The sequence below is a fragment of the Ovis canadensis genome, chromosome X, assembly GCF_042477335.2.
Source record: "Ovis canadensis isolate MfBH-ARS-UI-01 breed Bighorn chromosome X, ARS-UI_OviCan_v2, whole genome shotgun sequence".
In the NCBI taxonomy this organism is placed as follows: Eukaryota; Metazoa; Chordata; class Mammalia; order Artiodactyla; family Bovidae; genus Ovis; species Ovis canadensis.
In genome coordinates this window covers 81,080,067-81,104,739 of record NC_091727.1, presented here as the reverse complement: position 1 = coordinate 81,104,739, position 24,673 = coordinate 81,080,067, and the positions used below count along the sequence as shown (strand labels likewise).

Here is a 24,673-nt window from a genome sequence, read left to right as displayed (position 1 = left end):
GAGTGTGTTTTTCGGGGATTTGAGGGTGGAAGATTGGGTGGAAACATGAATCTGTGGAGGCAGGAGGGGGCGCTTGTGATTCACTGGGGGCCTAGGCAGGCCCAGCTGTCCCTGTAGCCAGCCTGTCCCCACCACAACCCCTATGTGGGTAGGAAGGCCATTCCTCCCTGGGCTGCCCACTCAGGCCCCTCGGTCTCCTTTGTGTCTCCCAGCGGCCCGTTCCATAAGGGCCATAGCTATCCTGTGGCTCCCAGCCGCCCTGTGTCCCCATCACAGCATTTCTCTCCAGTGCTGACACAGGAAGGCTGCTGTGGGTGCCCTGTACCCACCCCTTGCCCACCTCACCCTGGCAAGCTCTGTACACACTGCCCTGGAGCTGGCCACTCTCATTGCCCCCAGGGGGGTGGGCCTCGGCTTGAGGGTGTCATTTGTGCCCCACCTTGGTGGCCCCTGCCAACTCCTAATTCCCCCAGACCCAGCTCCTGGAAGCTGAGTAAGTTAAGCTGACCACCTTCTTCACTTTGCCTGGAAAGGGCAGCGGATAGCCCCCAGCCGGTGGTGAACATCTCAGCTCTGGGCCTGGCCCCACCTCCCAGGCCGGTGGGCAGAACTGATGGTAGTGGTGGGCTCTGCCCAGTGCAGTCTCCTTTGCCCTCCTCGTCTGTGGCAGGGCCCTGTCAGCCCTGGCCTGGGGAGGCCCATCTGGCAGCTAGGAGCTATCACGGGCTTCCTCACCCTGTGTCTGGGGCAGGGCCATCTGGGGTCACTTGGAGGAGGGAGGAGGGGAGCGTAGGCCAGAGCACCTTGGGCACAGTGGGGAGGGGTGGGCAGGCCTGGCCCTAAGCCCCGGATGTGGGGGACAACTCTGAGAAAGTCAGTGGGGCCTTTTGTGGGGTTCCAGAGACCCCAGAGAGGGAATCCTCTGGCCTGTGCCAACCCTCTCCTGCCCTCTTTGAGAAGCCATCAGAAGAGTGGCTTCCTGCGGGGAGAGAGCCCTTCAGCAGCTCACCCAGGGCTGGATGGTTTCTGAGGGACGCGTGATGCAATGAAAACCCAACGTGGTCAAATAAATAAAATCAAAAAGAAGACATTTCCCAACAGCCTCTGCCTCTGTGCAGCTTGAAGGATTCCTAGTTCTCCGCCCAAGGATTGAACCCACGGTCCCTGTGGTGGAAGCACTGAGTCTTAACCACTGGATCACCAGGGAAGGCATAATTAAATTTCCAGAGAGTGATAGATTTTTCTCCCTACACCCCTCCCATTTTGTAGCATGATCACTGGGTAAGAATCCTGGCTCCCCAGCTTCACCAACACAGTACTGTCACTCCCGAAGAGGGGGAGCACTTATGCAACCTGAGATGGCACATGTGGTCTCTCAGTGGGGGATTTATTTTTTCAACTGAGGAAAAATTCACATAACATAAAAATAACCATTAGCCATTTAAAAATGCACATTTCAGTGGCACTGAGTACATTTCATAATGTGAAGCCATCACCTCTATCTACTCCCAGAATAATTTTATCACCTCAAAAGGAGAGAAGAGGGGGTAGTGGTTTAAAAAAAAAAAAAAAGAGAAGAAATGTCTGTTGTTTTAGCTACTCAGTTTGTGGAACTTTGTTTTGACAGCCACAAGAAACAAACACACCTTACTTAGAATTTCTTACATTTAGAATTACTTATATTTAGAATTAATAAAGTAATTAGAATTACATACTAAATTAGAATTACTTACATACTAAAGTAATTTATTAGAATTACTTACATTTCTTAGGAGAAAAATGAATTTGACATGGGTTGTAGACCTAAAAGTAAAAGCTAAAACTAAAAAATGCATATAAATGAAACAAGGGGGAAAGTCTTTGTAACCTTGCTCTAGGCAATCTGGGCAAAGTTTTCTTGCACAGGATAAAAAAATAATCATAAGAAAAACTGATATATCAGACTTCACAAAAATGCAAACTTTTGCTCTTTAAAAGATATGAAAATGAAAACACAAGCCAGTAGATTCGAGAAAAGAAAATATTTTTATAACGGGGTGGTATCCAGAACACATTCACACAGACATACAGAAACTCCTGCAAATCAATAAAAGTTAGACAAACATCCCAATTTATTTGTTGTTATGCTGCACGGCATGTGGGATCTTAGTTCCCTGGCCACAGATTGAACCCGGGTGCTCTGCATTGGGAGCATGGAGTCTTAGCCACTGGACCACAAGGGAAGTCCCTGCAAACGGTGTTTAAACACAGCACTTTTACTTTATGCCTTCAGTTTTAAGACAAAAGAAACCAAACAACAAAAATCCTGCAAGGAAATTCCAGACCCCTCTTAGTAGGTTTATTTGTCCTAGGGACAAATACTTGATTCTAAAGTGCTCTCTATGCATTATTGGAGGATCAAGCAAATGAGTCAATACATCAGCGGTGTTGGGAGCCAGGTCTCCCAATGTTGAAGGGAGATACAAATACACACTCGGGAAAGGCTAGGAAGTTTTGCTGTGGAATTGGAGTGGGGGGCATCAGTATATATTCAGGATTTTTTAAAAATATATATAGCCTGTGTGTAGGGGTTTCCCAGGTGGCCCTAGTGGTAAAAAAACCCACCTGCCGATGCAGGAGATGTGGGTTCAATCCCTGGGTTGGCAAGATCCCCTGAAGGAGGGCATAGCAACCCACTACAGTATTCTTCCCTGGAGAATCCAATGGACAGAGGAGCCTGGCTGCCTACAGTCCATATGGTTGCACAGAGTCAGACATGACTGAAGCGACTTAGCACACACAGCATGGGGAACTATTAATAAGATCCTGCATTCCATATAGTGTGATAAAAAAAATTAATGGATTACAACCCATCAAATAAAATTCAGATCCACGAGTCCACAGAGATAATGTATATATAGATAGATAAACTGGAGTTCTTTCTGAAAGGATGCCATTGAGTAGGAGGGATCATGAAGGGAGAAAAAGCACTGTTTGGTAACCATCATCTTGAGGTTCGGAACTGAGCAACTATGAAAGTGAAAGTTGTGTTCAACTCTTTGCGACCCCATGGACTGTAGCCCACTAGGCTCCTCTGTCCATGTACTTTTCCAGGGAAGAATACTGGACTGGGTAGCCTTTCCCTTCTCCAGGGGATCTTCCCCACCCAGGGATCAAACCCAGGTCTCCCACACTGTGGGCAGATTCTTTACCAACTGAACTATCAGGGAAGCCCATTGAGAAACTGGTAGTTACCACCTTAACCAAATGCTTAAAGTTAACATCACAGTGAAGGGACAAAACAGTAACACTTGCCTCTTGATAAGAAGCACAGAGAGGGCCTGGTAACCTCCCACCACACACAGCCCGAATCTTGCCCTGAGAAAACATCAGACAAATGCAACCTGAGGATGGTCCACCAAATACCTGGCCTGCACTCTTCAAAAATTTCCCTGTCATGAAAGGCCAAGAAAAGCAGGAGTCTTCCAGATTAAAGCGGGCCAATGAGATGAGAATGAAATGCCATGTGGGGTTCTAGATTGGATCCTGGATCAGGAAAACAAAACTATAAAGGATATCATGGGGACAATTGGTGAAATTTTAACAAGACCTTAGATAAAATAATATCATCATATCAACATTAACATTTCTGACGTTGAAGAGTTATACTATGTGTTATGTAAGAGGCTATAATTACTTATAGTACAGTAATTATGCTGTGAGTGAGTGAGTGAAAGTCACTCAGTCGTGTCTGACTTTTTGTGACCCCATGGACTATACAGTCCACGGAATTCTCCAGGCCAGAATACTGGAGTGGGTAGCCTTTCCCTTCTCCAGGAGATCTTCCCAACCCAGGGATGGAACCCAGTTCTCCTGCATTGCAGATGGATTCTTTATGAGCTGAGCCACCAGGGAAGCCAATTATGCTATAGTTATGAAACACAGAGGGAAGTATTTAGGGGTTAAGGGGTAAGCTGTATGCAACTTAGACATAGTTGAGAAAATATTTTTATTATAATTTTTTCAGAATATCAGCCTCATAGGTTTTTTTTTCTTCTTTTACTTCTTCGTTTTTGGCTGTGCTGGGTCTTTGCTGCTGCACAAGCTTCTCATTGCAGTGGTTTTTCTCTTGTTGTGGAGCAGGGCTCTAGGGTGCGTGGTTTACAGTAGTTGTGGCTTCTGAGCTCTAGAGCACAGGCCCAATAGTTGTGGCACATGGGGCTAGTTGCTCTGAGGTATGTGGGATCATCCTGGACTAGAGATCAAACCCATGTCTCCTGCATTGGCAGGTGGATTCTTTACCACTGAGCCACCAAGGAAGCCTGAGAAAATGTTATTCTAATTAATGAAATAAAAATATATGCACCCACAAGAGACAAAGAGAATGAGAAAGCAAATGGAACAATATATGAACTCTTGGTGAATGTGAGTTAAGGGTACATGGGAGCTTTCGGTACATTTCTTATAGCTTTTCCGTAAGTCTGAAATACTTTCAAATTATAAAGTTAAAAAGAAAATGCCCACTTCCATCCAACATTTGATTGGAGAGTGTTCAGTTCAGTCGCTCAGTTGTGTCCGACTCTTTGCGACCCCATGGACTGCAGCACGCCAGGCTTCCCTGTCCATCGCCAATTCCCAGAGCTTGCTCAAACTCATGTCCATCGAGTCAGTGATGCCATCCAACCATCTCATCCTTTGTTGTACCCTTCTCTTCCTGCCTTCAATCTTTCCCAGCATCCGGGTCTTTTCCAATGAGTCAGTTCTTCGCATCAGGTGGTCAAAGGATTGGAGCTTCAGCTTCAGCATCAGTCCTTCCAATGAATATTCAGGACTGATTGCCTTTAGGATTGACTGGTTTGATCTCCTTGCAGTCTGAAGGACTCTCAAGAGTCTTTTCCAACACCACAGTTCAAAAGTATCAATTATTTGGCACTCAGACTTCTTTATGGTCAAACTCACACATCTATACATGACTACTGGAAAAACCATACCTTTGACTACACGGACCTTTGTTGGCAAAATAATGTCTGTATGTTTTAATATGTTGTTTAGGTTGGTCATAGCTTTTCTTCCAAGGAGCAAGTGTCTGAACTTTATGGCTGTAGTCACCATCTGCAGTGATTTTGGAGCCCAAGAAAATAAAGTCTGTCACTGTGTCCATTGTTTCCCATCTATTTGCCATGAAGTGATAGGACCAGGTGCCATGATCTTTGCTTTTTGTATGTTTTTTTTTAATTTAAATTTATTTATTTTAATTGGAGGCTAATTACTTTACAATATTGTATTGGTTTTGCCATACATCAACATGAATCCGCCACGGGTGTACACGTGTTTGGGAGAATGACATTATATGTTGAGTTTTAAGCCAGCTTTTTCACTCTCCTCTTTCACTTTCACAAGAGGCTCTTTAGTTTCTCTTTGATTTCTGCCATAAGGGTGGTGTCATCTGCATATCTGAGGGGCATATATATCAGGGCAATATAGCCAGCCAGATCGTAAAGGAAGAAATAAAACCATCTCTATTCTCAGATGACATAATCTTGTATATGCAAATCTTACTACATGTGCTGGAAAAAACAGTAGAGCTAATAAACGAGTTCAGCAAAGTTGCAGGAAGAAACATCATTACACAAAAATCAATTGTATTTCTATACCCGAGCAATGATCAACTGTATTTCTATACCTGAGCAATGAACAATTCTGTTTTACAATAGCACCATAAGGAATAAAATACTCAGGAATAAATTAACAATAGAAATAGCAAGACTTCCATATAAAATAGGTACTTCCCTATAAAATAGGTAGCCAACAGGAATTTGCTGCATGGTTCAGGAAACTCAAACGGGGGCTCTGTATCAACCTAGAGGGGTGGGACGGGTAGGGAGATGGGAGGGAGTTTCAAAAAGGAGGGGATATATGTATACCTATGGCTGATTCATGTTGAAGTTTGACCGAAAACAACAAAATTCTGTAAAGCAATTATCCTTCAATAAAAAAATAAAATGAAAAAAAAATCACATAAACCATCAAAAAAAGAAATGCAAGACTTGTATATTGTAAACTAGACAATATCACTGAAAGAAAATAAAGCAAACCTAAATAAATGAAAACACATTTATTTAGTCAGTGTTCTCCGGAGTAACAGAACAGGATACACACACACACACACATACACACACACACACGATTAATTTTAAGGAATTAGCTCATGTGATTGTGAGGGCTGACAAGGTGGCAAGTCCAAAATTTGCAGGGCAGGTCAGCAGGCTGCAGATTCAAGCAGGACTTCTACATTACAGTCTGGAGGCAGAATATCTCTTTTCCCAGGGAACCTCAGTTTTTACTTTTAAGGCCTTCAATTGAGCGGACAAGATTCACCCACATTATGGAGTGTAATTTACTTAAAGTCAACCGATTGTTGATGTTCACCACACCTACGAAATTTCTCCTAGCAACAGCTAGATGAGTGTTTGATTAAATAATTGCCAACTATAGCCTAGCCAAGTTGAAATTAATACACATGAATTCATCATTACAACATCCCAAGTTCATGGATGGAAAGGATCTTGTTAAGATGGTGTGTGTGTGCATGCTAAGTCGCTTCCATTATGTCTGACTCTTTGTGACCCTATGGACTGTAGCCCACCAGTCCCTCTTGTCCCTCTGTCAATGGGACTCTCCAGGCAAGAATACTGGAGTGGGTTGCCATTTCCTCCTCCACGGTAGTCTACCCAACCCAGAGATCTAACTCATATCTCTTATGTCTCTTGCATTGGCAGGCGGGTTCTTTACCATCTTGGAAGCCTTGTTAAAATGGCAACATTCTCCGAATTGATTTACAGAGTCAATTCAGTCCCTATAAAATTCCCACTGGCTTTTTTTTTTTTTTTCAGAAACTGAAAAGTCCATCCTAAAATTCATATGGGGTGGACTGAGGGCTGGCTAAAGGGTATATAGAGATTTACTTTGGGGGTGATGAGAATGTTTTGGAATCAAACAGGAGGAATGGTTGCCCAACTTTGTGTGAATATATTAAATGCCATTGAATGTTACCCTTTACATGAGGGACTTACATGATAGATGAATTATAGGTCAATAAAGTTGTATAAAAAGAAAAGGAAAAAGGAACCAAGGGACTGAAAATCTCCAACTCAGGGCCACTGGGGAAGGGGCCAGATGGTAAAGGCAGACAGCCTCAGTCCTCGTGGATGTTATCAGACGCAGGCCCTCCGGATTAGTGGACCTTCTCCGGGAGAGTGTCCTGGGTCAGGACCGCGAGTTCCGGCCTGGTGAGGGCCTGTAGGATCGTGACCAGGGTGCGAGGGGGGGGCGGGTGGTGCTGCGAACCAGCGGCAGGTGGCCTTGGGCACGCCTCCGGGCGGCCGGGAGGCGTCTGCGCGACCCCGAGGCCCGCGCGCACCCCGAGCCCGAAGGGGTTGAGGCGCGGGCGCGCGCGGGTCCCCTGATGGCGGGAGGCGGCGGGCTGAGGGGCGCGCGCCCCGGACGCGGCCATTGCGCGAGGGGACGGGAGGGTCGTCTCGCTGCGGTGGGTTGGGGGGGGAACCCCGGCCGCTCGCCGGGGCGGAGCTGCGCTGCTGGGCCTCTCCCGTGGCTCGGGGAGAGGCGGCCCCCCACGGCCGCGAGCACTGCCGCTCGGCCCTCCCTGGGCACCCCTGCCCGGCGCGGTGGTACGGTCCGGATTTAAAAGGCCCCGGCGGCCGCGGGCCGGCCCCAAAGTGTGGGCGGCGGCGGCGGCGCGGGCGCGCGGGGTGCGGCAGCGAGGGCGCGCGAGCGGGGCGGTGTGGGGCTCGAGGGCGCGTCCACGTGGCCGACAGGCGGCCACCCGGACCCGGCGGCGGCGGAGGGACAGGTAGGTGCCTGCCACCACCCCCCTCGCTCCTGCCGCCTGTGCGAGGCCAGCCTGTTCATCCGCCCCTGGGTCGGGCATCCCCGGGGTTCGCCTTGGCCTCCAGGGGTCGGGCCCTGCCCCTGCCTTCTGGGGCGCCCGCCCGACTGGTCTTCAGTGCTCGGCGCCCCCGCCGCCAGCCCCCTACCCGATGGGGACCCTTTGTGGTGGAGAAGCAGCCCCGGCGCCTCCGTCCACTGGGGGGAGTGGGGCGGCGGAGGGGGGGCGGTGTCCCTGGATGGGGGCAGGGCAACCCGGGCTGGCAGAACCGCGCAGGGCATCGGGGAGCGGGTGCGAGAGCCCCGTTTCTGCCAGGGTCTGCCCGCATCCTCGGGCTCCGCAGGGCTGGCGCAGAGAGGCTCGGTTGGCCGGAGGCTCCCGCTTCCAGGCTGTGCTTTGGAGCGGGCATTTGGGCTCCACAGCGTGCCTCTCCAGGTGTCCCTCCCGACCCGCCCCGTTCCCCTTCTTAGGCTTGTATTCCGGTGCGCTGCGGAGGAGGTGAGGGTGGCAATGACGCCCCCCCTTCTCCGCCCTCCTTTCTTCTCTGGCTCTGGCATTCAGGGTCCAGGATGCAGACCTTGACAAAAGAGCCTGGGAGAGCCGAGCTGTCTTGAGCTGAAACTTAGCAGTTCCAAGCTGGGTCTGCTCCTGGTTCTGGCAAATGCAATCCGCCCCCTCCCCCGCCCCATTTCTTCTGGGCTGCCTTGGTTTGGTTCCCCGCCACCCCCTGCAAGGTGGGATAACTTGTGTCTCCCTTGGGGCTTGGGCACTGACAGGGGGGCCCTGAGCCCTGCCCCGTTGGCTGCCACGACATGGCTCTGCTGTCTTGGCTGCCTGGAGCTAGGTGTGGCCTCCGGGTGAAGACCCAGCCAAGCCCGGCACTGCTCCTGGGGGTCCCTAGGCTTGTCTCCCCAGAGTCTCAGCCGTGTTTGCCAACCCTGCCTTGCCCCTTTGCCAGCTACCATCTGGCTTTGGAGGGGGCTGCGTGCACCCCTGCCCCAGGCATCCATCCGGTTGTGCCTGGGCAGAGCCTGGTTTCTGTCTGTCTCTGTGCATTGCTGCGGGGGCCGGCACCACTCGGCTTTTGTGTGGCAGCCTGTAGACCGATCGTAGGCTCCTGGTCAGCCAGAAGACAGAGGCCCTTGGGGCAAGGAGGCAGCTGGGGTGCCTAAGGCGGATTGGTGTCCCTGGGTGCTGTTTGGGCTCAGACTTTGATGCCTCAGACCTCTGATGTCCTGACACCCCAACGTCCCATTTGCAGTCTTTTTCCCCCCGCTTGTCTCCTCCCCGCCCCCCCCCCCAACTAGGGTGCGAGGCTGCTCTGTGGCCTTGAGTGGCCTGTGGTTGTGTTGCGCCCGTGTGTGGCTGGCCACCCTCGGGCCTGGGATCTGCTGTTCAGCTTCTCCTTCCTGGAGGGCCTCCCACCCTGCCTCTCCCAGCATCTGGCGCCGAGGCCCACTTGGGTGTGGCCCAGCTGAGGCGAGGCCTCCCGGCTGCTTGCCAGCAATGGGTGGGGGATGATTGATGGCCCCCAAGCCTGCCTGCGCTTGTAGCTCCCTTGTGCACCCTGGTGGATGCCCCTCCTCTCTCCCAGCTGGGGCTGCCATCTGGGGCCCTGGTGTGGTGGCAGGTGACTGGCCTCCACCCTCTGGGCTGTGGTTCTGGGCCAGCCGGAGGCCCAAGGTCAGGCCAGGGGGTGGGCCTCTGACTGGCCCCTGCTGTCTCTCCCCAGGCCCACCCCCCCGGGACAGCCGCCAGCCATGCCCACCATCTTCATCCTGCTGTTCCTCTTGGCCACCGGGCAGGCCCTGGGCAGCCACGGGCCCTTCCCTGTTTTCTCAGTGACGGACACCTCACTCACCCACCTGGCTGTGCACCGGGTGACCGGGGAGGTGTTTGTGGGCGCCGTGAACCACATCTTCAAGCTGGCGCCCAATCTGACCGAGCTGCGGGTCCACGTCACGGGGCCTGTCGAAGACAACTCCCGCTGCTACCCGCCCCCCAGCATGCGCGTGTGTGCCCACCGGCTGGCGCCCGTGGACAATGTGAACAAGCTGCTGCTCATAGACTACACGGCCCGCCGCCTGGTGGCCTGTGGCAGCATCTGGCAGGGTATCTGCCAGTTCTTGCGGCTGGACGACCTCTTCAAGCTGGGTGAGCCCCACCACCGCAAGGAGCACTACCTGTCGGGGGCCCAGGAGCCAGACTCCATGGCTGGCGTCATCGTGGAGCAGGGCCAGGGGCCCAGCAAGCTGTTTGTAGGCACGGCTGTGGACGGCAAGTCTGAGTACTTCCCCACCCTGAGCTCCCGAAAGCTCATCCGGGACGAGGACGGTGTAGACATGTTCAGTCTGGTGGGTGAGCCCCCCCTGGCCGTCAGGTGGCCCCTGCCCTCCCATCCGTTCACCCCCCTCTGGAGAGCCAGGCCCTGTGCCCTCCTGCCTTCATGTGTCCTGCCTCTGCCCCCGGAAGAGACCTAATTGGTCCCAGACGGGACAAGCTGCTGAGGATGGCAGGGTGGGCCGGGTCATGGCTTGCCCTCTGGAGTCTTTCTGGCCTGGGGTCCTGTGCATGCATGGGCAGGGAGTTGTGACGGAAGCCCCTTGGGGACCCTGTTGTGGGATCAAGGCCAGGGCGAGTGGCAGGGGCCACAGATGGGGAGGCCACGGGTGGACCCTAGCCTTGTCTCCCACCTGTTCCGTAGGTGTACCAGGACGAGTTCGTCTCCTCGCAGATCAAGATCCCCTCAGACACGCTGTCCCTGTACCCGGCCTTTGACATCTACTACGTCTATGGCTTTGTGAGCGCCTCCTTTGTGTACTTCCTGACGCTGCAGCTGGACACCCAGCAGACACTGCTGGACACAGCAGGCGAGAAGTTCTTCACGTCCAAGATTGTGCGCATGTGCTCAGGAGACTCCGAATTCTACTCATACGTGGAGTTCCCCATCGGCTGCTCGTGGCGTGGTGTGGAGTACCGCCTGGTGCAGAGCGCCCACCTGGCCAAACCCGGCCTGCTGTTGGCCCAGGCCCTGGGCGTGCCAGCCGACGAGGACATCCTCTTCACTGTCTTCTCTCAGGGCCAGAAGAACCGGGCCAGCCCACCACGGCAGACCATCCTCTGCCTCTTTACCCTCAGCAACATCAATGCGCACATCCGGCGTCGCATCCAGTCCTGCTACCGTGGGGAGGGCACGCTGGCCCTGCCCTGGCTTCTGAACAAGGAGCTGCCCTGTATCAACACTGTGAGCCCCTGCCCACCCCCACAACCCCTCTGCCAGACCCTCTGCCCCTTCCCAGGTCTGCAGGGCCAGCCCTGGTGGTCACACAGCAGCCAGTAGGCTGCCAGCCTGTCCCAGGTTGGACAGGCCCACTCACCTGGGAGATGCTTCCCTGGACCGTCTTGGGAGTGACAGCTTAGCCCAGAATCCCCCACCCTCTGTGATCCCCTCCCTGCCTTTGCAGCTTCTCTTCCCCTGCCAGCCTGCCTCCCTGCCAGTCCTCTGGGTGGGCACACTCTGTTTGTGGACCGTTCCTTTCCTCTTCCTGCCCCTGTGTCCCCAGCTGGCTCCTCCAGCTCTATCTTGTGGGTGCCCCCTCACATTCTGCATCAGTGGCAGCCTCCCAGGCTTTGCTGTCTACTCCCCACTCCTGCCTGCTCGCCTTCCTCCAGCTCCTTTCTCATCCCCCCATTTCCTGTGGGGTCCCGGGACTAATGGTTGGTTGGTCTTGGCTAGCAAGGAACGAGTTCTGAGTCCTCTTCCCTGCCACAATGTGGGATCTCGTGGCCGTCGTCCAGTGGGTGCCTGTGAGCTGACCTGCATGCACCCCTCCTGTTTCACCAGCCCATGCAGATAAATGGAAACTTCTGTGGGCTGGTGTTGAACCAGCCACTGGGTGGACTGCACGTGATTGAGGGGCTGCCCCTGCTAGCTGACAGTACCGATGGCATGACCAGCGTGGCCGCCTACACCTACCAGCAGCACTCTGTGGTCTTCATCGGCACTCGCGGTGGCAGTCTCAAGAAGGTGGGCACCAGCCTGTGGCATCAGGGCAGGCTGAGATGCAGAACGAGGGGTGGGGACAAGACTGTGCAGGCAAGCCCTGTGTGCCCCTGCGCCACCCACGCTCACCGGTGCCACTGCCTGCTGTGGCCTGAACCACTGGCTTCCTGTGGCAGACCCAGGCCTCTGTCCTTATCTCTGGGCTTCCCTTCCAGGAGAGCAGGAGCCATTATTGTTGGGTCCTTCTTGAATGAAAAAGGAAAGGAAAGTTAGTCATATAGTCGGGTCCACCTCTGCAATTCCACGGACTGTAGCCCACCAGGTTCTCTGTCCGTGGAATTCGCCAGACAAGAGTACTAGAGTGGGTTGCCGTTCCCTTCTCCAGGGGATCTTCCTGACCCAGGGATCGAGCCTGGGTCTCCTGCGTTGCAGGCAGATTCTTTACCCACTGAGCTACTAAGGAAGCCTCCTTGAATGAATGAGGGAACAAATGTGAACATGACTGCCTTTGCCATCTTGTCCCCTCATAGGCCCAGGGGTTGCTTCTGTTTTAGGACTGGGAGGTCTGAGGTTTTCTAAAGGGACAAGGAGTCAGACCAACTACCAACTTCTCCTTGTGCTCACCTGGGAGATGCGGGCTGTTCCTAGGAGGTCTGGAGTGGCCAGGGAACTCTTGGGGGCCTAGTCTACTACCCTCCAGGTCCTTTTTTTTGCATTTCTCACAGCTTTATTGGGGTATAACTCCTATGTTGCACTCCCACCCTCATATAAAGCATCTCTCTGATTTTGGTACATTTGCAGTTATACTGGCATGAACACTCCTTCATTCCAGGGTATTGCCATCATCCCAAAAATCCCTTCCCCTATAAATCTCACCTTTTCCCCATGCCCGAACTCTACAGTTACAGTTCAGTCACTCAGTCGTGTCTGACTCTACCCCAGGCCTCCCTGTCCATCACCAACTCCTAGAGTTCACTCAAACTCATGTCTGTTGAGTCGGTGATGCCATCCAACCATCTCATCCTCTGTTGTCCCCTTCTCCTCCCACCTTCAATCTTTCCCAGCACCAGGGTCTTTTCCAGTGAGTCAGTTCTTCCCATCAGGTGGCAGGATTGGAGTTTCAGCTTTAGTATCAGTCGTCCCAATGAATATTCAGGACTGATTTCCTTTAAGATGGACTGGTTTGATCTCTTTTCAGTCCAAGGGACTCTCAAGAGTCTTCAACACCACAGCTCAAAAACATTAATTCTTTGGGTCTCAGCTTTCTTTATGGTCCAGCTCTCACATCCATACATGACTACTGGAAAAACCATCGCTTTGACTAGACGGACTTTTGTTGGCCAAGTAACTTCTCTGCTTTTTAATACACTGTCTAGGTTGGTCATAGCTTTTCTTCCAAGGAGCAAGCATCTTTTAATTTCATGGCTGCAGTCACCATCTGCAGTGATTTTAGAGCCTAAGAAAATAGAGTCTGTCACTGTTTCCAGTGTTTCACCATCTATTTGCCATGAAGTGATGTGACCAGGTGCCATGATCTTCATTTTTTGAATATTGAGATCTAAGCCAGCCTTTTCACTCTCCTCTTTCACTTTCATCAAGAGGCTCTTTAGTTCTTTGCTTTCTGCCGTAAGTGTGGTCATCTCTCACTCTCTCCGCCCTGTGAGCCTTTTTGGACCAGCTGTGACACCCCCAAGAGCCTCCAGGGGGCAGCCTTGGTCTCATCCTTCCCCGGCTGTCTATGATGGGACAAGGCTGGGCCCCTGGCTGCAGAAGAGCCTGCCTGGGTATATTTGGCTGCTGCTGTGGCGTCAGGTGGCTGGTCTTGTTGCCCAGGTGCGGGTTGACAGCTCTCAGGAGGCTCACCTGTACGAGACGGTGCCCGTGGTGGATGGCAGCCCCATTCTTCGTGACCTGCTCTTCAGCCCTGACCACCGGCACATCTACCTGCTGAGTGAGAAGCAGGTGGGCCCGGGACAGGTGGCGGGGTGGGCTGGGGGCAGGGCGCGGCACATGCTAACTCGGCTGTGCCCAGGTGAGCCAGCTCCCAGTGGAGACCTGCGAGCAATACCTGAACTGTGCGGCCTGCTTGGGCTCAGGGGACCCGCACTGTGGCTGGTGCGTGCTGCAGCACAGGTGAGGACCTGCCCAGCTCTGCCCGTGGCTGGGGGCTGTGGTGCCTGCCCTCTCCCACGTGCCCACCCTACCAGCTGTGCCCTTGTAGCCTCCCTCTCCCTCCCTTCTGACTTTCTCCCGCTAATTAGCAGAACCTCTGGCCCGAGTGATGTCTCTCAGGCCCTCGGGGATGAAGCCAAGGCATGCAGTTGTCTGGCACCGTAGGCCGGGCCGGCTGCCCCCTCGTCACCCCTTCCTGGCCCCCAGGGCAGCTGTGGGATGGGCCTGGCCTGACCCCACACAGGTGCTGCCGCCAAGGGGCCTGTCCAGGTGCCGTGGCCCCGTATGGCTTCGCTGAGGCGCTCAGCAAGTGTGTCCAGGTGCACATCTGGCCCAACAACGTGTCGGTGACATCACCTGGGGTGCAGGTGAGGGGCGTGGTGGGGACATGGCAGGGCCGTGGCGCCCATGTGCTGCAGTGGACCCTCCTCCAAGCCCTCGGCTTCCCGCAGCTGACTGTGGCCATGAGCAACGTGCCAGACCTCAGTGCGGGCGTGAGCTGTGCCTTCGAGGAGGTGACCCAGAGCGAGGCCGTCCTGCTGCCCTCCGGGGAGTTACGTTGCCCCTCGCCTTCCCTCCAGGAGCTCCGGGCTCTCACCCGGGGGCACGGTCAGTGGATGGGGCTGCGGGGGGCGGGGGATGCTGTCTGTCCATGGCTCACACAGGGTGCCACGGGCTCACTGCAGGGGCCACCCGCACTGTGCGGCTGCAGCTGCTCTCCAAGGAGACTGGTGTGAGGTTTGCTGGGGCCGACTTCGTCTTCTACAACTGCAGCGTCCTCCAGTCGTGAGTAGTAGCTGGCCTGCCCCCGGTCCCCATGTCTCTGTGGCTCGCTGTGACGTGGGCGCCTTTTTCCTTTGGCTTCCCATGTGGCCTATGTGAGGGACAGTGAAGGGCCCAGTTTGGTCTCCTCCGTGATTTCTGAAGCCTCTCCCCTCCAGGTGCATATCCTGCGTCAGCAGCCCTTACCCCTGCCAGTGGTGTAAGTACCGCCACGTGTGTACCAGCCAGCCCCATGACTGTTCCTTCCAGGAGGGCAGGGTGCGCAACCCTGAGGTGAGGCGGGCATCGCGCACGAGGGGGCCGGGCTCCCTGCAGGCTGGTCCCTGGCTTTGCTGCCCTCCATCTTGGGGTTTTCTTGGAGCCTCCTCAACGCGGGGGTTCTCCCCTCAGGGCTGCCCTGAGATCCTGCCCAGCGGGGACCTCCTGATCCCGGTAGGCGTTGTGCAGCCCCTCACCCTGCGGGCCAAGAACCTGCCGCAGCCTCAGTCGGGGCAGAAGAACTACGAGTGCGTGGTCCGGGTGCAGGGCCGGCATCAGCGGGTGCCCGCCGTGCGCTTCAACAGCAGCAGCGTGCAGTGCCAGAACGCCTCGGTGAGGCCCACCCCGCCTGTCTCGGGGGTCTGGGCTGTGCCCAGCAGACTCTTCGGAAAGCCTCGGCTCATTCTGGCAGAGGACCTTCTGAGTCTCCTGCTGGGGATTCCTGAGCTAAGGTTGGGGGGGGGGTGGTCTGCACACCTTCACGAGGGTCACACGAGTCCTTCTCCCCCAGTATTCTTATGAAGGTGATGAGTACGGTGACACCGAGCTGGACTTCTCTGTGGTCTGGGATGGCGATTTCGCCATTGACAAGCCTGCTACCTTCCGAGGTGAGCTGCGGGATGGGGCTGAGGACCTCACTTCCTGGGGCAGCATAGGCATGAGCTGGGGCCGGGGTCCCACAGGGGGACCCTTCGTTAGGGCCCATAACTGCTCCCCAGCGATGCCCTCTGTGCCCACAGCCCTCTTGTACAAGTGCTGGGCGCAGCGGCCCAGCTGTGGCCTCTGCCTCAAGGCTGACCCCCGCTTCAACTGTGGCTGGTGCATCTCGGAGCACAGGTGCCAGCTGCGGGCCCACTGCCCAGCCCCCAAGACAAACTGGATGCACCCGAACCAGAAGGGCGCTCGCTGCAGCCATCCTCGCATTGCTCAGGTCGGTCTCCCCTCCACCCACTGCCCTCTGGGCACCCGCCAACTCAGCTTACCCTCCTGCCTCCCATCCTGCTCTGCAGATCCACCCAGTCATGGGGCCCAAGGAGGGGGGCACCCGGATCACCATCGTGGGTGAGAACCTGGGCCTCACCTCCCGAGAGGTGGGCCTGCGGGTGGCTGGCGTGCGCTGCAACTCCATCCCCGCTGAGTATATCAGTGCTGAGAGGTGAGTGCAGCCCAGCTGGCGGACACCAGGCCTCATCCCCCGCTGGGGGCTGGCCTCCAGGGCCTGACTTTCTCGGACCCTGCCCTCAGGATCGTCTGTGAGATGGAAGAGTCACTGGTACCCAGCCCTCCACCGGGGCCTGCGGAGCTCTGTGTTGGCGACTGTTCGGCTGAATTCCGCACGCAGTCTGAGCAGCTTTACACCTTTGTGGTGGGTGGGCTGCCTACCCGTTTCCTCTCCCATCGCTTCCTGGGGGTAGCATGCGGCCTGGCCCCCCCTGCCTCGCCCTGCCCCTTAGGACGTCTTCTCCCATAGACGCCTACGTTTGACCGTGTGAGTCCTAGTCGGGGCCCAGCCTCTGGGGGCACGCGGCTCACCATCTCTGGAAGGGCTCTGGACGCCGGCAGCAGGGTCATGGTGATCGTGAGAGATGGCGAGTGCCAGTTTGTCCGGTGGGTTGTTTGGGAGCTGGGGCCTCAAGCTGGCAGATGGCGGGCAGCCCTGGGCCACTCTCTCCAAGTCCCCACTTGCTGATGCAGGAGGGATGCTGAAGCCATCGTATGCATCTCGCCTGTCTCCACCCTGGGCCCGAGCCAAGCCCCAATCACGCTGGCCATTGACCGCGCCAACATCTCCAGTCCCGGTGTTGTCTACACTTACACCCAGGACCCCACTGTCACACGCCTCGAGCCCACGTGGAGCATCATCAAGTAAGAGGGGATGCTGGGGACCAGGTCTCTGAGCACCTGGCATCAAGTTCCCCCCACTCTGAGCCTGAACCCTCCTCAGCAGAGGGGAGCCTGGTTCCTCCATGACCACACAACACTTGGCACCCACTGGGTGACCCAGGGTTACGGAGGCTCCAGGGCCACTGGGTTGGGAAGATCCCCTGGAAAAGGGAAAGGCTACCCACTCCAGTATTCTGGCCTGGAGAATTCCATGGACTATATAGTCCATGGGCTCACAAAGAGTCAGACACGACTGAGTGACTTTCACTTCACTTCCAATGGGGAAAGCAGAGAAAGGGCGATGCTCGGGGCAGTTGGGGAGGAACCCTGAAGTCCCTCACTCCTGTCCCTAGTGGAAGCACTGCCATCACCGTGAGTGGGACCCACTTGCTGACGGTCCAGGAGCCCCGGGTCCGGGCCAAGTACCGAGGCATCGAGACCACCAATGTGAGTGCCAGCTGCGCCCCCCCGTCCCACCCCTGCCACTCTGCCCGCTGTGGCCTCAAGTGCTGGACTGCTTGCCTTTGTCCCCGCAGACATGCCAGGTGATCAATGACACTGCCATGCTGTGTAAAGCCCCTGGCATCTTCCTGGGGCAGCCCCAGCCGCAGGCCCAGGGCGAGCACCCAGATGAGTTTGGCTTCCTGCTGGACCATGTGCAGACCGCCCGCTCCCTCAACCGGTCCTCCTTCACCTACTACCCTGACCCCAGCTTTGAGCCTCTTGGGCCCTCTGGGGTCCTGGACATCAAACCGGGCTCCCACGTAGTGCTAAAGGTGCCGCTGGGGCAGGAGCAAAGGGCAGGAGGGCTGGGGTAAGGGGGAGCCCTGGCTGACTGGGGTGTCTGTGTGCAGGGCAAGAATCTGATCCCCGCAGCAGCTGGCAGCTCCCGCCTCAACTACACGGTGCTGATAGGGGGCCAGCCATGTGCGCTCACCGTCTCCGACACGCAACTCCTTTGTGACTCCCCCAGCCAGACAGGCCGGCAGCCCGTCATGGTGGGTATGGGGCAGGGAGGCGGCCAGGGCAGCCTGGGGCAGGCGTGAGGCTCACCTCACTGTGTGCCCATCCCCGCAGGTGCTGGTGGGCGGTCTGGAGTTCTGGCTGGGCACCCTGCACATCACGGCCGAGCGCGCACTGACCCTGCCGGCTGTGGTGGGGCTGGCGATAGGGGGCAGCCTCCTGCTGCTGGCCATCACTGCCGTGCTGGTTGCCTACAAACGTAAGACTCAGGATGCGGACCGCACGCTAAAGCGGCTCCAGCTCCAGATGGACAATTTGGAGTCCCGCGTGGCCCTGGAGTGCAAGGAAGGTGCCTGTGTGGAGGTGGGGTGTGGGGCAGGCCGCAGGGGCTCCCTGCTCCTGCCCTGCTCACTCTGCCCCACCGGCCCTCCCCAGCCTTTGCTGAGCTGCAGACAGACATCAATGAGTTGACGAACCACATGGACGGCGTGCAGATCCCTTTCCTGGACTACCGGACCTACGCTGTGCGGGTGCTCTTCCCAGGGATTGAGGCCCACCCGGTGCTTAAGGAGCTGGATGTGAGTCCCACCCCGCCCCATACACTCCCCCCACCATTGTTTGCCCCTGCCCTGTCATCCGTAGGGTCACCTCTGCTCTCTGAGATGCCCTGTCGCCTCCAGAGCCCCCCCCACGTTGAGAAGGCCCTGCGTCTCTTCGGGCAGCTGCTGCACAGCCGCGCCTTCGTGCTCACTTTCATCCACACCCTGGAGGCCCAGAGCAGCTTCTCCATGCGTGACCGGGGCACCGTGGCCTCCCTCACCATGGTGGTCCTGCAGAGCCGCCTCGACTACGCCACGGGCCTGCTTAAGCAGCTGCTGGCGGACCTCATCGAGAAGAACCTTGAGAGCAAGAACCACCCGAAGCTGCTTCTGCGCAGGTACTGGGTCCCCCCTCCCCCAGCCCCCAGGCCAACCCTGCTCTGGCCAGGCCCCACCCCTAGGGAGGCCCCTGCTGGCCAGGACCCCAGCACCCCTTTCTCTCCAGGACTGAGTCGGTGGCTGAGAAGATGCTCACCAACTGGTTCACCTTCCTGCTGCATAAGTTTCTGAAGGTGTGCATGCTCACAGGGCAGGTGGTGGGGGCCGTAGGGTGGGGAAGCTGCCAGCTGGCTGGCAGGCAACTGTATGCCCGGCCCTGCCCACAGGAGTGTGCTGGGGAGCCGCTCTTCCTGCTGTACTGTGCCATCAAGCAGCAGATGGAGAAGGGCCCCATTGATGCCATCACGGGTGAGGCACGGTATTCACTGAGCGAGGACAAGCTCATCCGGCAGCAGATCGACTATAAGACGCTGGTGTGTGGTGTAAGGGGGTGGTCAGGTGGACAGGGTGTCAGGCCTGCGGGGAAGCCTCACCCAGGACCCACCCTGTGGCCCCCCACCCCCTCAGACCCTGCACTGTGTGTGCCCGGAGAGCGAGGGCAGCGCTGAGGTGCCCGTGAAGGTGCTAAACTGTGACAGTATCACCCAGGCCAAAGATAAGCTGCTTGATGCTGTGTACAAGGGCATCCCTTACTCCCAGCGCCCCAAAGCTGAGGACATGGACCTAGGTGAGGCTCCTGCCCTCTCCTCCCGGCCCCCCCGCACCTCCTGGTACCATAGCTGTTGTTCATACTCCCCCCCACACTGAGCTGTTTGTGGCCTGCAGAGTGGCGCCAGGGCCGCATGGCCCGTGTCATCCTCCAGGACGAGGATGTCACCACCAAGATCGAGTGTGACTGGAAGAGGGTCAACTCGCTGGCCCACTACCAGGTGAGGAGCCGGAGGGCCACCCATGACCAGTGCTCCTGTGGGGCTGTGGCCCCATGCTGGCCCCTCTCCTCCGTCACCCCCACAATACAGGCCCTCCTCTGGGAGCTGTGGGAGCTGCCCCACATATCCCCACGAGGTTGGCCCCTTGGCTTCTCAGCCTCCTGCATTGCCCCCTCTCTGTCCCTGGCATCTGCAGGTGACAGACGGTTCCTTGGTGGCGCTGGTGCCCAAACAAGTGTCAGCCTATAACATGGCCAACTCCTTCACCTTCACCCGTTCCCTCAGCCGCTACGGTAAGTGTCCTCAGTGTGGTGGCGTCTGCTGGCCTTGTGCCCTTTGAGGTTGTGTCAGCCGTGGTGGGGAACCCCTGCTCCGAGCAGCCAGCTTGGCTCTGGCAGCCTCCCTGGACCCTGCTCTCAGGAGGTCTGGGCTCTTGAGAACCTAGAAGTGCGGGGCTCCTGGGATAGAGGGGGCAAGAGCCATGGTGATGGCTGGCCCATTGGCCTAAGGAGGCACACCATCCCCTGCCCCAGAGAGCTTGCTTCGCACGGCCAGCAGCCCCGACAGCCTCCGCTCTCGGGCGCCCATGATCACCCCGGACCAGGAGACAGGCACCAAGCTGTGGCACCTGGTGAAGAACCATGACCATGCCGACCACCGAGAGGGTGACCGTGGCAGCAAGATGGTCTCAGAGATCTACCTGACACGGCTGCTGGCCACCAAGGTGCGCCTGCCCTGTGCCATCCTGGCCTGAGTGTGGGTCCCTTCTGTCCTGGACTTGGCCCTCAGGCTGGTTCTGGCTGCCTGGGGAAGGGGCCACTGGATTGTTCCAATGCCAAGGGACTGTCTTAAGGCCTTGGCTATGGGAACTGCCACCCTGAGGTCAAGGCCAGGCCTATTTGAAGGGTGTTGTTAGCTGGGCAGAGAAGCCCCACTCATTGTCAGGCCTCTCCATCCCCATCTGTCCTGCTGTGGGAACATTCCCCCTTGGCTCCCTGTCAGCCAGTGCCCTTGCTGTGCCCCTGCAGGGCACACTGCAGAAGTTCGTGGATGACCTCTTTGAAACCGTGTTCAGCACGGCACACCGCGGCTCGGCCCTGCCACTGGCCATTAAGTACATGTTTGACTTCCTGGATGAGCAGGCCGACCAGCGGCAGATCAGTGATCCCGACGTGCGCCACACCTGGAAGAGCAACTGGTACCATTGTGCGCTGGCCCTCCAGGGCTGGGTGGGAAGAGGAGGCTTGGCTAGTACTTGGCGACCTCGGTCAGGGTGACAGTGGGGGCTGGGGGCTGGACTGCTCATCCCAGCAGGAGAGGACAGTGGCCTGGCATTGATGGTGCCACCGAGTAGGGAGAGCAAGGGTCTGTCACTCTGCCAGGAGTTTGGGCGGCTGGGATGCAGATAGTGCTCTCCACACTCAGAGATGCCCTTGACTGTCTGGGCCTGGCTGCTCACCTGGTGATACCGCTGGCACAGTGCAGAGATGCTGGAAGCCTGGTTCAGGGAGTGATGTGTGTGTTGGGGGGAGCATTGAGATCACCAAGGCCAGAATACCATTTCCTCTTACTTCTCACTGCTTGAAGTCAGGCTGAAAATTAAAAGGCTGCTAACTCTCAGTGTGTCATCTTGCCACCTGTGGGCCTGTCGAGGTGAGCAGACAGGAGGGTGTGGCACGGGGAAACTGGGGAGCTGTGGGCCTTTGTCCCTCTGTCTAGCTTGCCCCTGCGCTTCTGGGTGAACGTGATCAAGAACCCGCAGTTCGTGTTCGACATCCACAAGAGCAGCATCACGGACGCCTGCTTGTCGGTGGTGGCCCAGACCTTCATGGACTCCTGCTCCACGTCGGAGCACCGCCTGGGCAAGGACTCGCCCTCCAACAAGCTGCTCTATGCCAAGGACATCCCCAACTACAAGAGCTGGGTGGAGAGGTGGGCCCCAGTGTGTGGGGGTGGGGGGCCTGGACACCCACGGGACATGGCTACTGGGTGAGAGGGTAGAAGCTGGCCCTGCCCAGGCTGGCACATATTAATGAAAGGCTAGCTTCAGGAAGAAGGCCCAGAGGCTGGCCTGGCAGCCAGGACAAGGGCTTTGACTTTTGCAGCAGCTGCCAGCATGACTTCTTTGGGATCCCATTAGGTACTACCGGGACATAGCCAAGATGGCATCCATCAGTGACCAGGACATGGATGCCTATCTGGTGGAGCAGTCCCGTCTCCACGCAAGTGATTTCAATGTCCTGAGTGCGCTCAGTGAGCTCTATTTCTACGTCACCAAGTACCGTCAGGAGGTGCGTGCCACCCCCGCAGGCCCCTCGAGTTTGAGAGTGCAGCCAGTGGCAAAAGCAGGAGTGTGATGGGAGTCAGGGAGACCAGCTCTTGGATTACTCACAATTCCTCCCACAAACAAGCCCTCAGGATGGCACACGTGACACACTCTGTAGATGTGGGGAGGTGAGGGACCCAGAAGAGAAGCTACTGGCTGAGGCACCAAGTTCTGGTTGGGAGAAAGTAAAGGGCCAGGAACGAAGGCTGGGGCCAGAGGTGGGCAGGGTCAGGCCACCTGCCTGATTTGTGACTTGAGCCTCAGTAGACAGGGAAGCCAGAGGGTGGGCTTCAGGATTGGGCTCCTGGTTGGAGATGAGAACTGGTAAACTTCAACTGGATACAGGGCTGAGAGCCCTGAGCCTGGATGAGCTCACCAAGGGAGTCCTCGGGCAGCTAGAGACAGAGCTGTGGCAGAGCAGAAGGGGAGCTGGCTGCGGAGTCTGAGGAGGGTCGGGAGGGACACCCCCTCAAGTGCCACATGGGCCTGGAATACATGCGTGAGGACCCCCTGCCAGGTGTCAGGAGGAGTGATGGGTGCTGCCCATGGTCAACAGAGATGAGGCCCAAGAAGGCCTGCTGCTTTGGATGGGAGAGGTCTAGGGTGGGATTGGGGGTCTGCAGGGGATGGGAAAGGGGAGCCTTGAGTCCACATCACCCTTGGATGGGGCTGCATGCTGGCCTTAGAGAGGAGGGATGAGAGTGTGTGGTTGGAGGAGGATTTGGGGTGGAAGAGGGGCTGTTTGGAGGCCATGTGCCCAGGGTCCCGGCCAGCAGGAAGGGACACCCTGAGGCCTGAGGGAGGGGCAAGCTTGCCCCAAGGAGCAGGGGGCTTGGCTGGGAGGAACGGCCCGCTGCCCCTGAGAGCCCAGCTCGGGGCCTGCTTCCCAGGTTCTTAGCGCCCTGGACCGAGATGCCTCTTGTCGGAAACACAAGCTGCGCCAGAAACTGGAGCAGATCATCGGCCTCGTGTCCAGCAACAGCTAAGGGCAGCCGACCTGGAGAGAAAGGCCTCAGACCTGAGCCAGTCTCCCGTCCAGGGGGCGTCTTGGGCCTGGGTCCTGGGCTGAGCCCTGGATCAGGTGGCACCGGGCCGAGACACCCCTGGCATAGCCTGGGGCCCTTCATTAGTGCCTTGCTTTGGGCCCTGCGTGGGGAGGGGGCGACTGGACCAAGCCCCCCACCACAGCAGCAGCAATACCCCCACCCTCCCCCTGCCCTCTTGCCCGGTCTGGTGATCACCCCTGACCTCCTTGCTATTTATGCCTCAGCCACCTATTTATTTAATTTATCTCCACTCACCCTTTCCATCTGTAAATACGCCCCCCCCTTATCCACCCACCCCTGCCCCAGATGTCCCAACCTTACTCACCTCCTCGAGTCCTCCAGCTCCCCCCTTGGCCTCACCTCTGGCCCCACCCCTTCCCCTGGCTGCCCCTGCCCATCTCCAGGAGAGGGCCTGGACACCAGCAGCACTCGGGGTGGGCAAGGCTCCAAAGGTGCCCTCAGACTATGGCTCTGCGGAGGGGGTCCCCCAGCAGCTGACACAGAAGCCTGTCCAGACTTCTCGGGCTGGGCCTGGGCCTCCTCCCAGGCCGTGTTCTCTGAGGCCTGGAGGGCTTGAATCAGGCTCCTGCCAGGGCCAGACCTGGGCCTGGGGGCACCGGACTCTCCTCCTCCAGGCCCTGCTGCCAAACTCCATCTGTGGGGTCTGCACGCCCCCAGACCACTCACCCTCCGCTGCCCTGCCCTGCGCACGCCTCGAGGGGCAGAGGTGGCAGTGCCTTACTCCTTTGTTCTTCTGCCTCCTTGGAGGAACCTGGCCCCAGTCCATGCTCCTACAAACCCGATTTGGCCTCTTTTTCTTTTTTGCATGAGGTTTTCTTTGACCTGTCATTTTTTTTTTTCCTAATTAAATGTTGGGAAACAGAGTTGGCATGTGGCTTTGTTCTCAGGGCAGGTGGGGAGACTGTCGGATTCTGCCTGAGCTGGAGGCCATCTGTGGGAGCAAGGGTGACTCCTTGTGGGGTTTCTGAGGATCTGAGGTGGTCCAGGGCAGCCATGTCCAATCCATCAATGAGGCTGGGTGGCTCCACCTTCAAGACATGTTCAGAAGCCACCCCCTTCTCCCCATCCCCACTGCCCCTGACTGGTCCAAGCTGCCCTTGTCTCTTGCCTGGACCCCATTTCTGCCCTGGCTTCCCTCAGCCTCTTCTCACCATGGGAGGCACCGGGACTCTGTCAATAAACATGGTGGCCCTTGTCCCCACTGTGTTCAAAATGGTCCAGAGCTTCGTGGCCAACAAACACCTTCATGTCTGCCAGCTCTTTACTGTCCCAAGTGCACTGCAGTCAATTGTGCCCCTGTGCGGTGCTGAGGCCCTCAATCATGTCTGACTCTTTGCGACTCCATGGACTCCCACCTGGCTCCTCTATCCATGGGATTCCCCAGGCAAGAATCATGGAGTGGGTTGCCATTTCCTCCTCCAGGGGATCTTCTGGACACAGGGATCAAACCCTCATCTCTTGTGCCTCCCACACTGGCAGGTGGATTCTTTACTGCTACACCACCTGGGAAGCCCCCAATGGTGAC

The 24,673-nt window shown here is 56.9% G+C and overlaps 1 protein-coding gene across 3 annotated transcripts; it reads left to right on the top strand.

Moving 5' to 3' along the window:
- The first annotated feature begins 7,727 nt into the window (after positions 1-7,727).
- On the top strand, positions 7,728-24,011 carry PLXNA3 (plexin A3). Of its 3 annotated transcripts, XM_070290425.1 has the most exons (33): positions 7,730-7,849; positions 9,618-10,239; positions 10,590-11,129; positions 11,730-11,912; positions 13,722-13,850; positions 13,921-14,021; positions 14,305-14,428; positions 14,513-14,669; positions 14,747-14,846; positions 15,002-15,116; positions 15,234-15,434; positions 15,613-15,709; positions 15,842-16,032; positions 16,112-16,257; positions 16,347-16,467; positions 16,573-16,709; positions 16,797-16,967; positions 17,339-17,432; positions 17,522-17,761; positions 17,840-17,983; positions 18,063-18,297; positions 18,384-18,526; positions 18,629-18,885; positions 18,993-19,059; positions 19,153-19,299; positions 19,394-19,553; positions 19,652-19,755; positions 19,952-20,048; positions 20,289-20,479; positions 20,784-20,953; positions 21,475-21,687; positions 21,896-22,046; positions 22,972-24,011. In XM_070290425.1, the coding sequence occupies exons 2-33, from the start codon at positions 9,646-9,648 to the stop codon at positions 23,065-23,067; spliced, it is 5,616 nt and encodes a 1,871-aa protein (XP_070146526.1). In that variant the 5' UTR covers positions 7,730-7,849; positions 9,618-9,645; the 3' UTR covers positions 23,068-24,011. The 3 variants fall into 3 exon arrangements, with proteins under 3 accessions (XP_070146527.1, XP_070146526.1, XP_070146525.1); XM_070290426.1 differs by having other exon boundaries at positions 7,728-7,849; positions 15,002-15,434; XM_070290424.1 differs by having other exon boundaries at positions 15,002-15,434; positions 15,939-16,257.
- Positions 24,012-24,673: the final 662 nt, after the last annotated feature.

What these genes read in the sequence shown, in the direction of transcription:
- PLXNA3 (XM_070290426.1), top strand. Translation starts at nt 9,646, where the DNA reads ATGCCCACCATCTTCATCCTGCTGTTCCTCTTGGCCACCGGGCAGGCC. An exon ending in TGGTGCGTGCTGCAGCACAG is followed by an intron (nt 14,022 to 14,304) that starts GTGAGGACCTGC and finishes GACCCCACACAG; the next exon opens with GTGCTGCCGCCAAGGGGCCT. An exon ending in AACTGCAGCGTCCTCCAGTC is followed by an intron (nt 14,847 to 15,001) that starts GTGAGTAGTAGC and finishes TCTCCCCTCCAG; the next exon opens with GTGCATATCCTGCGTCAGCA.